The following is a 15,171-nucleotide window of genomic DNA, read 5'->3' on the forward strand; positions in this document are numbered from 1 at the left end:
ATAAAAGTACCCTCGAGAAAACTGTTAGATGTAAGAAGACCTAGCCATCTAGTAGCGCATAGAAGATTTAGTAGGCGATGGACATATTCAAGCTGACAAAGCAAATAAGCTTATTCGCAAGGCTATTTAATGTGAATAGCTTCTATTATTATATGTTTCTTTTGACTTTTTTTTCCCATATTCTTGAGATTTTTGTAAACAATTTTGAATAACACATCGACTTCTTTTTAGTTTCTTTGTAATTTGTACTTGATTTTTTTCTATTGGACTTTAACTGCAGTATTTTAATTTTCTCATCTTAGTTTAATACTTTCCCTCGTTCCATAATTTAATTTTAGCTTAAAAAGTATTTAAACACTTATAAACTAACTATTAATAACTAATTTCTATAGAATAGACTTACATAGGCCTACACACTTTAAGGTTTTTCAACAGACACTCAGGTGCCTTATCATTTTGTCTACACAAAATTTTACTTTTTTTGTATAAATGACAGGTGGATTGAACGATTTATTTAACTTTTTGGTATATTATGTCAAAGTTTGTACTTCATTTTGTTATGTACTCATTTTCCACGTATATGTACAAATAGATGATCATTCTAAAAATCTTGGGGTGCCTTATTTTGACCACCAGTGTATATATATATATATATATATATATATATATATATATATATATATATATATATAAAATTCCGGCATATATTTCTATAAAGAATTTTTAAGTACATATATATTTAAATCGAATGAAAGATTTAATTACAAAGAATTAAAGAGGTAATAATACAAACTAAAAAAATTTAATTTAAATAAAAAAATTTTTATGTAAAAAACTTGGCGCTACTAGATCTTAATTGAAATAATAACAAAGTAAAAATGAGAAATTTTGAAAAAGTAATGACAAGATTTAAGGACATTGCGACAGCAATAAAAATAATAACCACTATGTATATACTGTTCGAGCAAGTGACACGAATGTATGGATTTGAATTACACATAGAATATAAGTCTCGATTTTTTATGTGAGTAGTATGGTATGAAAGCGAATATATGAAACTAGTTTAATGTAAGATTAAGTTTATTTGTTACAAAGTAATATATATATATATATATATGACGAACTATATTATGTGCAAGAAACTGTGGTATTATAATTTTAATACTTAAACGAAAAATATTGTTTTCGTTCAGAATGTCATTCAGATTAAATATATTATTACTTTAAATTGTTTTCTTTTCTTTATTTTATCGAGCAGCGCTAAGTTTCTTTACATAAAAATTTTTTTATTTAAATTAAATTTTTTTCATTTTGTATTATTACTTCTTTAATTCTTTGTAATTAAATCTTTCATTCGATTCAAATATACATGTATTTAAAAATTCTTTACAGAAAGAATTTTTATGCCGGAATTTTATATACCAGGTGTATACATAAGTTTTTTCCGGTTTTTTAGTAAAAAAAGACACGTAATTTTCAAGGGAAATTAATTTTTTTTTTATTCAAAATATTGGCCATCGGCTTCTACACATTTCGCCCATCTTTCAGGTAATTTATGAATACCATGCCAGAAAAACTGCTTGTCTTTTGCGACAAACCATTCGTCGAGCCATTTTCCAACTTCCTCGAAATTGCTGAAGTACTACTCTGCGAGCGCGTGCCCCATTGATGCGAAGAGGTGATAATCAGATGGCGCCAAGTCTGGGGAGTACGGCGGGTGCGGAAGGATGTCCCATCCAAGCGATTTCAAGATGTCTTTCACTGGTTTTGCTGTGTGAGACGGCGCATTGTCGTGTAACAAAATCACTTTGCCATGTCTTCTGACCCATTCCGGTCGTCTTTCGATTAATGCGTGGTTTAAATTAATCATTTGTTGGCGATAGCGTTGTGTATTAACGGTTTCGCTGGGCTTCAAGAGTTCATAATACACAATACCGCTCTGGTCCCACCAGACACAGAGCATGGTCTTCTTGTCGAAGCGATTTGGCCTTGGTGTTGATGGACCGGCTTCGCCAGGTGAAAGCCACGATTTTTTCCGCTTCGGGTTTTCAAAATAAATCCATTTTTCGTCACCCGTCACAATTCGATACAAAAATGATTTCCTTTCGTGGCATTGAAGCAGCATTTCACAAGTGACTTTGCGATTTTCCATTTGACGTTCATTCAAATCGTGTGGGACCCATTTACCGAGTTTATTGATCTTTCCCATTGCTCGTAAACGTCTGATTGTTTCTTGTGATACATGTAATGCTTCTGCTAATTGCCGTTGAGTTTGAGTTGGGTCATCATCCAATAACTCCTGCAATTGCTCGTCTTCGCATTTTTGTGGTCTACCAGAGCGCTCACTGTCTTTCACATTGAAATCACCACTTTTAAATTGTCGAAACCATGTCTCACATGTTCTAATCGATGGAGCGTGTTCACCATATGTTTCTACCAGCAAACGATGACTTTAAACAGCCTTTTTCTTTTGATTAAATAAAAAAAGCAATGCGTGCCGCAAATGTTCTTTTTCAGGCACAAAACTCTACATGATCACTGAACGATAAAACAAAGACGCTAGTTTTTGGCGGACTCAACTTGTGTGTGTTTGTAGTTTTAAATGTCAGACGAACAAAATGATGTATGTGTCAAATTAATACGCTGCGTACTTTTCGCTGGCGACATCTCTTAGTTAAAACTAACGGAAAAAACTTATGCATACACCTGGTATACATATATTGAGATATATATTGAGATATATATTGAGAATAAAAGCAACTTATGTTAGATACATATCATTTGAGTTAAATTAGATTAAACGTAATTTTATAATATCATAATGTTCGTTTAGATTTTCTGTATCATTTAGATAGCTGTATCATTTAGATTTTAGAATAAGAAAATTTCAATGGGAATACAAAGAATCATTAATTAATTGATTTACATTTGTAAAAAGTAATTGTACATTTAATTTTTGAGGTAATAGAACTATAACTTGGCATCACTTTTTAGATATCAAATCTTTTATATAAATGATATTCATATTAGGGTTGAGTATTAGATACTATTTGAATTTAATAAATTAAATTGTAATATAATACTTGGATTTAGGACACTTGGATAATAGGAAAATTTCTTAAGTGCAAAGATATGTATTTAGATTTTATTTCTTTTATAAAAAAGTTATAATTTTTAACTACTTTTTAATTTGTACATTTAACTAACTATTTTTAACTTTTTTATTTAAAGAGTTTTACATTACATTAGTTTCTTAAGTATCTTATATAAATATATGTAATTGGAAGCATTATATTTCATATGAAAATTGTAATCATTTGTAGAAATATAATTTTATAATCTATATGTACAAAAAAATGTATCATATACATATATTTAATCGAAAAAAACGATAATGTGTGTAACTTCATAACAGGTCACTGATAATCCTCTATAAATATTGAACATTTCATTCGTAGAAAAATGAATTGCATAATAACATTTGCATAATAAACATTTGCATCATAAAGTTCATTTTGTGAATGTTATCACTAAATATTTTTATATGTATAATCAATTAATTTAAAAATATTTGTGCTTTCATTATTTACATATCTAAAAAATTAAAAGATTTTACAAGTTATTTTTATAATAAAGCTTATTTTATTTCTTAAAAATAATATAATAAAATATTGTTTAAACATAGAAATATGGGCAATTTTGGTGTGTGTGTGTGTGTGTGTGTGTGTGTGTGTGTGTGTGTGTGTGTCTATATTTTATATATCAAAAAAAAACGGAACAAGTTAGGCGTTGGCAGCGTGTGTTAAGGGGATGTTGAACTCGTTTTGTACTGCCGACAGAATGCGATAATTTTTGTATCGCTCTAATTTTTTATTAATTTGACAAATTTGAAAATTCTTTTCCACAATTAAAGTTTATGCATTAATACTTGTTTAGCATATGAATTTCTAATCAGAAAAATCAGAAAAATTTTTTAAATTTAGATCTTTTTTTATCATTTGTTACTTTAAAATAACATCCAAAGTTCAAGTCATGTCAATATTTGCTTTATATAAAAATTTTACAGCATACAAAACTGACTATTGCTAGATTAGAAGATTACATGAAGAAACAACGTTAAGTTCTTAGAATTAAGCTAGATATCTAATATGATGTAAAAAAACAATACGATAATTTACTCATATGTGTATCATATGTGTACAAAAATGTATGTATGAATATACATAAATGCATCTGTGTATGTTTAGATGTGCATATATGTGAACGTTTTCGGAGTTCGCTCGTCAGTCCAAAATCCCCTTAAGCCATAAGTGTGATCTTGATAGCTATATTTCTATAAGTAAAAAAAAAAACCACTATTTTGGATATAATATATAGCGGTGAAATATATTATTGTTACCTTGACTTTTTTATGTAACTAAAATATAAAGTATGTACTTACCTAGTATCAAAATGATTATTTGATAAAATGATTAAATCCTTTTCTTTCGATTTCTTTTGACAAAGTTATATATTTCAAATATTAAACACATCTTTTAGACATTAAAGAATGTTTTTCTGAACATAATAAATTTTTATGAACTATCAGAGAAAACATTTCTTTAAATACTAAATGAAACGTTTATCAAATCTTAAAAAACTATTTGTTTAAAAGTTAAAATAAAGTTAAAATAAAGTTAAAATAGATATTTTTTAATGGAAAATTTAATCCATTATTTTTAATATTTTTTAAAAATATCTTTTAAAGATTTTAATAACATTTAAGAAACATTTATTTGCTGATAGGATTATAAAATTTGTAATAAAATACAATTTGATATGTTTGTTATGTATAATGATATAACCTTTTTCTATGCAAAATTTATAACTTGTTAGTTTTTAATCTTAATCAATACACAAATGTGGCAATCAGATTTGTCTTTAAAGGTCTACACAATTAATTTCATTTCAAAGTCAGAATAAAAAAGATTTTTTTTAGATTAATATTATTACTACTAATATTATTATATAATAATAATAATAATATTAGTCAATAATTATTATATATATTGTTACTAATATTATTACTAAAATAAGATTTTGCTAATAAAGATATAAATAATGTAATAACTGCTTATACATGAATGAAGTAAGTTATATTAATAAAACTATTAATGAAATAAATATGTAATTGGATTATCTTCAAGTCATCATAGATGCACATATACGCAATCTTTTTTTAAAATTTTCTTCTACAAAAGAAATCTTTCTGTAAAAGAACTCTGAATGTAAATTAATGTATTTAGTCGTTAACAACTATTTTTATTTTTATCAATTCATATGTTAATTCATATGTTCACAGTTATGTTTAATCTATTTTATATAAAATTTCCATTTCTAATTCATTTAACTGAGCGCTATAACTTGGATATGGAAAAAGAAGAAATTCTGATAATTATGTTGAAAAATTTCAACTTTATTATTGCTTAGGTTTCTGCAATTATTAAAAGTACATATTTGCAGTTTCTTAAAAATAGGAGAGAATAAAAAAAGGGGAAAAACGAGTTTTGATTAAGTATACAGAGTCGGTATATTAATTCGGTAGCCAGTTCATGCAGCGCAAGCGTAAGCAACAGTGAAAGTGTGCGTCTTGGAGACGGATTTGTGAGAAAGATCTGGATTAGCGCCTTGCTCGATTCTACGTTTCAACTCCAGAGACTCCTCGTTCTTTGTTAAGCAGTGAACTTTGTAATCCTTTGTCTTCGTTTGTGTAGGTCTGGTACCCTCGGCACACGTTGACAAAGGTCTGGTAGTGAAACAGAGCTCATTGCCCTCTTGCAATACTCTTGTGCGGAAGAGAATATTGCTTCCTTCATTCATTTCCACTGATTTACTGCTTTCATTTTCTTGTGTTCTTCCTCTATTACTTTGCTTTTCTGTCAATGTTCTTCCTGCTTCTTTATCGTTGATAACATTGCTAGGCTGAGGATGCATCTCTGTGCAAACGGCTTCTTCGGCTTTTTGTTTATTCGCTACAGCGGGTCCTTGACAATCGTCTTCATTAGTCAAGGCGAATGTGGCCGCGAATTCTTCGGATTTCCTCAGGACGCAGTTCTTAGGAGTCATGAAATCATTATCGGATTGCATATCGTAGTTGCCGCAGAGACCGCGTACGGCATTGCGATATTTGTTGGATGCCTGTAATAAATTTATTTCAATTTATTTATCATTAAATTTTCTGTATTACTGTAATCAATTTAATTTTATCAGTTTGCTTCATATCTTTATTTACCTGTAATTGAACATGATTTCCATCATATAACGCTCTGAGTTTATACTTGTGCGAAAAAACTTCAATCGATTCGTCTGCTAGCTTGAGAATTTCCAAAGATTTCTTATGGGTTTCCTCTTGGACCTCTTTATACGGTGTATGCTCCGATAATTCGATCGGCCGCTCATCAATCAAGACTTCAAGATGACCTTCTTTCTTGAGCAGCTTAATTTCTTGATTACCCAGGAGTAAAATAGTATTCAGGCTTTCTTTCGTTTCGTATGCTAAGACAGCCACTTTCTGTTCTTCCGGAATAGATGCTTGACCATCTTCGGAATCTAATTGTGGACTAGTGATCATCAGCACGTGTTTGCAATATCCCATTTTTACAGGATAGGCCACTTGATCGAAAGTAACGACCATGTTTTTGTCCACAGTACACATATCTGTGAAGAATAATTTGTTATTTTATGTTATTTTATGAAGGTTCTATAAGTAACTTAATACATAATATTATATTTTGTAAAATAATCTGTATTCATTGTGCATCTAAATATAATGTCTGGAGCGACAAAATCAATAATGAAGCAATAAATTATTTATTAGAAAATTAATATAACTATAGATCTACGTTAAATAGTTAAGTGATAATAAAGATCGAATCAACAGTTTTTATATTATTATTTAAACACTAATTTACTTTTTCTAATTAGCATTAAGACATGTTATTAATAAAATAAATTTTGATATTTGGAAGAACTATTAACGCTTATTTTTTTCTACAAAATTTTGTAACTAACCGTTCGGTAGTTCTCCTGCTAAGGGTAATTCATTTCGCATCTTTCGTATTTCCGGGGTGCTTTCCGAGGGATGAGGATAAGTAACATCCATTTTCGGAGTATGTACAGAAATCTTCGGCATTACGTCGTTGGATGGTAAAATTATTTTTATTTCGAGGTGATCTATATCAGAGTTTTTCGGATGTGTTACGTCCGTGCGTGCTGTGGAAGGAATAAAATGATCCAGGACATATTCGATAACACGATCAATAATATTACGGACAACTGAAGGTGCGGTAATCGAAATGTCAAGCTGATCTTCTATATTGGCGAGCTCAGCAGCCCTCTGGCAAGCCGGCACTTTTTGGTTGCCCTCTTTAATGCCTCGTTGGCACTCTTTGACTACATCGGTTTCTTTTATTATTTCCTTCAGTTCGTTACTTCGCTGCATCAGTCCGATGATTTCAACTTGGTTTCCTTCCTGGCAGGTCTGTCCAAAGTACAAATTACCTTTGAAGTGACTCTGTGGCGTGGTCTCAAGAGCTCTCATGACATTCAGAGCGTCCGATGACTGTTGTAGTTCTTGAAGGTAGCAAACTTCATAAGTGACCTCTTCTTTGCCTGGAGTTCGATTATTCCAATAAACGTAAGCCTTAGACATTCTTTCCGGATTGCTATTCACTAAGCCGATAGTGAGAACTTGTTGCCCATTCTCCAACATCGGAACGTTGCAACTTATGTCCAGTACATAGGCATTACCCGTTGTAAGGTCTCGGCTGAGGCTTCTCATAATCTGTTGTCTTCTATCCTCACTGTTTGGCTTGTTATCTACTGGCGACGAGGTTAGTGTCTCTTCATTCAAATCTTGTTTGTTACCGGTGATTTCCAGTTCATCATAAGCAATGTTGACATTTATCTCTTGACTGTCCCATTGTTGAGGAACTACCTTCATGTTCAACTTCATGTAATGATTTAGACTCATTTCTTCCCAAGGGTTTAAGAGCTTCGGAAGCAAGTCCATTAGCTTTTCTTGTTTTACATCACCGTGTCCTTCGTCAACCTCAAGCTCGAGAGAAAGCAGACCTTTTTGTACTACGGTTTTGTCTTTTTTTGAAGACAATACATGATGCAAATTTTTATTAAAAGACAGGGGCCTAAGATCATCAATGTCCTGTCGTGTAGTGAAGGGTACGGTGCTATGGTGCCACAAACTAAGTTCAGAATCCTTTAGAGAATCCTTTGTAGAATCCTCCAGAGATTGTAATGTTTTCGGAATAATCGTGACTCCAATGTTTCGCTTATCGGTTTCGATTTCGTATTTTATTGGTATTTGCATGTGTCGATTTGTATCAATACCAACGACGAACGTCTTATGATTGAAAAGTGTTGCAAAACCGACGCGTCTCTGTACTTTATTGGCAATTAACGCATTAAGTAAGCCAGTTTTTCTCTTAGAGTCCGGTTTGTTGAACGAAGCATGAATTTTGACAAGAGTTGGTGAGTCTACAGTATAACTGAATGGTAAACCATTTTCAGTCGGCAAGCTTATTGTCGCTTCATAACTCCTTAAATAAGTTACATCGATTTGCTGCTGCTTCTCCATGAATTCGTTCATAGCTGTAATACATAATAATTACATAAGTTACAGATCGTTAAAGTAAAATAATATTGAAAATAAAATTCATAATACTCACTTTTAACAACATTATCAAGCGCCTCATCGTCGAAGGGATAGAACAAGAAACCGACTAATGAGTTAATGAAAATACTTCCTTCAAGCTTTTGCAGATGTGCGGGCTGCATCTTAAGTGTTTTGACAAGCTTATCAACGCGTGATCTTCGCGAAGAACTTTGACTTGTTCCTTGGTTTTGCAAATGATTTAGTAACTGTTTTACGCTTGATACCGCATACTTTTCTTCCAAGCTGGGCTGGCTGTAGCGATCGAAAATGGTATTTACAGCACAGTGTACAAAGGAGGGTAGATAACTATCCTCGCTAACAACGGTTTGCATAGAAAATCCGTTAATAATCCAGCTATTTATATATCTATAGTAGCCCATCGAGTTCCACGTAGTATCAATCTTGGGATTTATTTGCCTGAGGGCAATGCGCACTTTCCTAGCAAGCTTCTCCCATCCCGGTCGCTTTGTGTTAGCGAGGCTCTCCAGCGTTGTCTTCACGACCGAATTCACATGTTCGTTTGTCTCGTAATTCGTGAATTTCGCTACGCGCTGCAACATGAGCATAGGTGGGTCGCTCTTGATGAAATTGTGCACCGCTATGCAACGTAGCTCGTGAGCCTCACGTGTGTTCATGTAGATCTTGTAGAGAATGGGCCCAACTAATTTCGGTTGCGTTTTAATTAACGTGGTCAAGGAAGATACCATGAGCATACGTTGGAATTTCGATGCCGGCTGGGTGCCTTCTAAGTACGGCTCGAGGACTGAGATAATTTTCGGATGATTGGTAACGCCAAGTGCTACGATGTAACTTTGAATTCTGGGACTGTCGCTTCTAGAAATGGCGTGTTTCAGTTGATTGGCCATGTAAGGAATATAAATTTCTTCCACGTCTTTGTTATCCTCGGAAATCAAAGGACCGAAAGTCCGTTTTGGATAATAGCCACCGTTAACGTTACGAAGAAGTTCGGCGAATGCTACGATCGCGGACGAGCTGACATGTTTTTGTTGCGCTACCACTGGATGTTTGATCAGTTCCTACACAGAGATCGCACGTAGATTATAATTAATTGTAATTATAATTAATTGTGTGTAATTTTAATTCCTAGCATAATTAATATTTTGTTCGGATGGAAAAAAATCTAGAAATTGCATAACTCTTTATTGTACGTAAAAGGAACTACTTACGAAGACTGTTTTGATGTATTCCGCCGTGGGTGTGCGAACGTGTTTGGGAATTTGGGCAAGAACTTGCGCTGCCTCTAAGTTTTCAACCTTCTTGTTCCTTATCCAATCTGTGATGGTCAATAGAGCGGGTCCGGTTCCGGCGTGTGCGACGGCATCGCGGTAGATGTTCCAAGTGTCACTGTGCTTGTTGGACAGTTTCTTATGCGGTATACGGTTGTTTAGCTCACTATACTGCTTGTAACTCATGGTGCGAAGGATATTTTTCAAGATTGTGAATTTCTCCAGCGTTTGATTATCCTGAATTCGTTCGGGCTGTTGTATTTCATTGGATATTTCCATAATTATTTTCATGACAGATTCCATGTTGACTTCTTCGGAAGTTTGGACGTTATTGCCTCCGAAGCCGACGAAAAAGGGTAACAGCGGAATATTGGGAGGCAGGCGTAAGTCCGTTAGAGGTTGTAAAATAGTATCATTTATATCCTCCTCGCTGGAACTACTCTGGCTGGAACTGCTTTCACTGCTAGAGCTTTGAGAAGAGCTAACCTTTTGTATTCGTCTATGTTGCTTGTCGACGAATGGTCTTCGATTTCCGAAATCATAGAACGGACTGTTAAACGTGTATACTAAATTTCCAGTTGACATGAGATTATCTGACAAGCGCAATTCCGTGGTGATCGGAGATTTTTTGGCTAAAGTTAGTTTCATTATGCTGTGCACAGTGCCAAGTACAGGTTCAGTTCTTCGAGGTTTAACATATATTTGATTTCTCGTCACGGATGATTGAATGGTATATTCTCTCAGATGGCCGGAAATAACTACTTCACTCGAGGATAATTCCTGTAACAATCATATAATTGCAGATAAATTTTGCCAAGAAATTTTATCGTTCTTCCGCCCATTTGCAGTAGTTTGGAACGTAATTGAATATAGAAAAATATCGACATCTTATATAAATCAATTTTTTTCCAAAAAATTCTTTTTTAATAATCTTTAACTATTGCGTATATTATTTTTTAATTAGAATATCAGAACAGTTTGTCAATTAAAATTAAACTCACCGAAACAACATCGTCCTGTCTATCCAATTGCGACACCTTTGTTGGATCGTTTAAGCCATAAATATAAACTTGTCGTTGTTGACATTTCTTGTAATTCTTCGTTTTCTTGACTTCATAAAAATGGCCATCATCACCGCGTTCTTCCGGCATAGGTACTTTGTCTGGCCTCATCAAACCAATATTATCGGGCAATGGGGAGACATCATAGAGAACCTCGCATTTGCCACCGACGGAGTCTTCCATAACTTTAAATGTACCAAAAGGCTGGGACTCATCAGGTATTTGAGTGCCCTTGCTGTCTATTAGATTTTCGCCCTTTGTGTCAAGCTGCAACTGGCTGATTATAGCCTTAAGCATGTTCACCTCCCAAATAGGCACATCATTATCCATCAACACATTTTGGATTAATCCATGCTTGAGCTTTATCTCGAATGGCTTTCCGGACATAGGAAGATCGCGATACTGCAACACTTCGTCTCGGATCTCGGATTCTGGACCGTTTCGCAGCGGTGCGTGTAAATTAGCATACTGCGGGTTCTCAAGTCTCGCTCGCAACGTGTTTGTCGATGGTGCTTGAACAACGAGGGTACCTCTTACTTGAACTCCAGTGTATTGTCCTTTAATTTGGCCAATGGCTGCCACTGTCCGACTGTACACAAGATATCGGTACTCGGTTTGCGAATTCCAAGCACAGTCGTGATCGGGTTTGGCCGCGGCCACGCCGGCTACCAAACAAAAAAGTCGTATAATTAAGTTGTAACAATTGAAATTTTTTTTATTAAAAATTAAAATAAAATTCTTGTTATATTCTTGTCTCAAAGAATTTAATTTATTTTTACATAGAAATTAATTAAGTGATATACATATACATATAAGAAATGTAAATCAAATTTTATAATAATAATTTTATGTCATAGGAAAACTTTGATTTTAAATTTCATTGAAGTTTGAGATATTCTATTTGAAATTTTGGTAGAAAATGTTACTATTCGCAAAGTCGATGTCTACTTACCAAGTATCAAAAGAGTGAAAGGCAACCACATGGTGTTGTATGTGGCGTACCAATACTAAATGCGAAATGAAAGCTTCGTCCCCTTGATTGAATTTATATACAGGAGTATGCTAACTCAGCTTGACCTGCCATTGATGGCCACAGATTCAGTATATTCACATGAACTTGAAATATATCATTCACGAACGCGTGACAAACTTTTTTAACCTTCCACGCAATAGATTACTTGTGACATCCGCAGCATATTTAAAGAAATTGAAGATGAGGTCGTGCCATCGGACTTCCGGATAGAACTTTGACTTCGTTTGAAGATATTATTAACTTTGCCAATCGATCAAAACACATCAATGTCCATTAGTTCAATCAGTTGTTTTTTAATTTCTGTACTAAAATTTATATCAAAATATATGCCACATAATTAAAAATTAAACGGAAAATATATTGCGATTACAAAACTTTGTGTGACTTATGCAAAAATTTAAATTATTTATTAAAAATTAAAAAAATAATTGGCATTATATTTTTAATTACATTTAATATAAAAATTATATAGAGATTATTTATATATATTATTTATATATATATATATATATATTTATATATATATTTATGTATATTTATCCTCTCTCTCTCTCTCTCCTTTCTCTCTCTCTCTCTCTCTCTCTCTCTCTCTCTCTCTCTCTCTCTCTGTGTATATACATATATACATACATATATATATATATATATATATGTATGTGTGTGTGTGTGTGTGTGTGTATATGGCAAGTACACACACACATGTATACATTTAAATATATCTTTCAAATATGTTACATAAATCTAATCATAAAATTTGATAAAAACCGCAATTTTTTAATAAAGTTTAATTAATGTATTTACCATTTAGTTAACTAACAAAAAAACAACGTATTGATTCACAACAGATCATTGATAATTTTCTGCACGTGTCATGATTCATTTGAAGTTTATTTGTATAACGATTGCAAATAATCCCATTTCATTAACTACAATTTTATTTTTACTCTTTTTCTTATACGAATCTTATCATGAATAAAAACGTCTGCGAAAGAAGAGCAATAGATGTTAACGGATGTAATATGAACTTGCATACATTTTCAAATCGAAAACGAAACTTAAAAGTGTCAAACTTTGATCCAGGTCGCAAGATATCGGTGTCAGCTACAGGAAATATTTTCTAATGATGATTACGCGATCAGAAAATCTACAAGTAAATAACATTTTCTTTCAAACATTTTTAGAACTATTTTTTTCTATATTACGATAAATTCTTGTTACTATCATAATAGGAAAATTTGTGAAAGACATGTGTACATTCCTTTCAATTCTTATGCGCTATTATTTTTGCAATATACGTAAAATAAGTACTAAATAAAAATCTAACACAATATAAAAGTCTCCCTCTTTCTCTCTCTCTCTCTCTCTCTCTCTCTCTCTCTCTCTCTTTCTCTCTCTCTCTGTCATTTTAAAATAATTTATAATATTCATAAAAATTAAAAAAATAATATGTTTTTTATTAAAAAGAAAAGAAATTAAATATTAAATTATTAAATATATAGTAAAACGAATATAGAAATTATTTTTAAAATATTTAACTAAATAAATATGTATACAAGATTATATATCATACACTGATTAGACAATTATATTAGTCTAACAAAAAAATTGTGTAAATTCTTTTTACTTTTTAACTTTGTTAACATGTACGAATAAGTATTATATTTAAAAAAATGAAAGAATATGGAGAATACAACAATAATTGATTTGATTTCTAGCTTTGTTTTTGTAAAAAATCGATTTCTTATCTTTCCATCTTATAAAAAATTATTACTTCTTAATTTTTTTAATAAAGAATTATTAATATTAATCTTTAATAAAGAATTATTTTGTTACTTATATTGTTTAAAGAAATATATATGTTAAAATACAATTTTTGTCTAAATATTCTTATATTTATAGCAGTAAATTATATAACAGTTATTTATAATAACTTAGACTTAAATATAGTTAATTGTTTCTATATATTTTTTATAGATGTGCTTGAAATATTAATTTCTTTTTAATTAAATTTTTACTTGTAATAATTTTTAAGTATTTGAAGTTTCGTGTGAAACTCTAGAAATTTCAGAAATTGGGATTCTTATTATCTTATTGTTTAATACAAGAATATATTTGTACATACATTTACAAGACACACATATATATATATATATATATTTTTTAATTCTTGTACGATTAATATAATTTATTAAATTTTACAAAAAAATTTTTTTAAAATATAAAAAGAATTTATGCAAGACATCCCTTACAATTCTTATGCATTATTATTCTTGCAATATAAATAAATATCAACTTATTTATATTCTCTTTTTACACTTTATTGACTTTATTATATATATATATATATATATATATATATATATATATATATATATATGCAAAATGACAATAAAAGTGACGATTATATTTATTATCACTATTAACAAAAAATATAACATAATATTACCAAAAATATAACATAATATTGTTATCAATTTATTACCAAAAAGAAATAATTGTACGACGATGTTATGAGAACGTAATAGCGTTATAAAAAACATATTATATCCTAATCTGCTCAAGGTATAATTCATTTAACTTTCAACAAAGTCTTTTGCATATTCATTTAGTTAATCATCAATTCATACTAGATTCTTATTATATATTACATATCACAAATTAATAATTTAATTTATATAAGTATTTTCTTTTCTAGCGATGTTATTGAAATTATAAAAATATATAAAATTAAATTAAATTATTTACATACGATAAAATTTTTAGACAAATTTTTTGAACAATTAATACATTGTTTGATTAAATATATGAAGAAATGGCAAACAAAGTTATATAAATAATTAAATAAGACATCTAGATTCATTTTCTTTTCATTTGTTTTAAAAGATATTGGAAAGAATTAAAGAAAGAGAATTTTGTTATGTATGTTGTTATGTATTTAAGCTGTAGAATTACATAGAATTAAAATCGACAAAAGATTTACATTTTATTAATATTTTAGATTTTTATTCTTTTCAGAAGAATTCAGCAAAGAATTAATAATAATAATAAAGTAATTAAACATTTTCGATTAATAAAGAATTATTTTGATATTTGTTTGTATTTATATTATTTAAAATTATA

The 15,171-nt window shown here is 30.9% G+C and overlaps 1 protein-coding gene across 1 annotated transcript; it reads right to left on the minus strand.

Moving 5' to 3' along the window:
- Positions 1 to 5,434: 5,434 nt before the first annotated feature.
- Positions 5,435 to 12,128, minus strand: LOC105425395 (vitellogenin-3-like). The gene is made up of 7 exons (XM_025217836.2): positions 11,971 to 12,128; positions 10,959 to 11,683; positions 9,898 to 10,737; positions 8,724 to 9,747; positions 7,051 to 8,646; positions 6,272 to 6,696; positions 5,435 to 6,177 (listed from the first exon to the last, which is right to left on the minus strand). The coding sequence occupies exons 1-7, from the start codon at positions 11,999 to 12,001 to the stop codon at positions 5,590 to 5,592; spliced, it is 5,229 nt and encodes a 1,742-aa protein (XP_025073621.2). The 5' UTR covers positions 12,002 to 12,128; the 3' UTR covers positions 5,435 to 5,589.
- Between the last annotated feature and the right edge of the window lie 3,043 nt (positions 12,129 to 15,171).

Source organism: Pogonomyrmex barbatus, unplaced genomic scaffold (assembly GCF_055798465.1).
Source record: "Pogonomyrmex barbatus isolate J1 unplaced genomic scaffold, ASM5579846v1 scaffold5, whole genome shotgun sequence".
NCBI lineage: Eukaryota > Metazoa > Arthropoda > Insecta > Hymenoptera > Formicidae > Pogonomyrmex > Pogonomyrmex barbatus.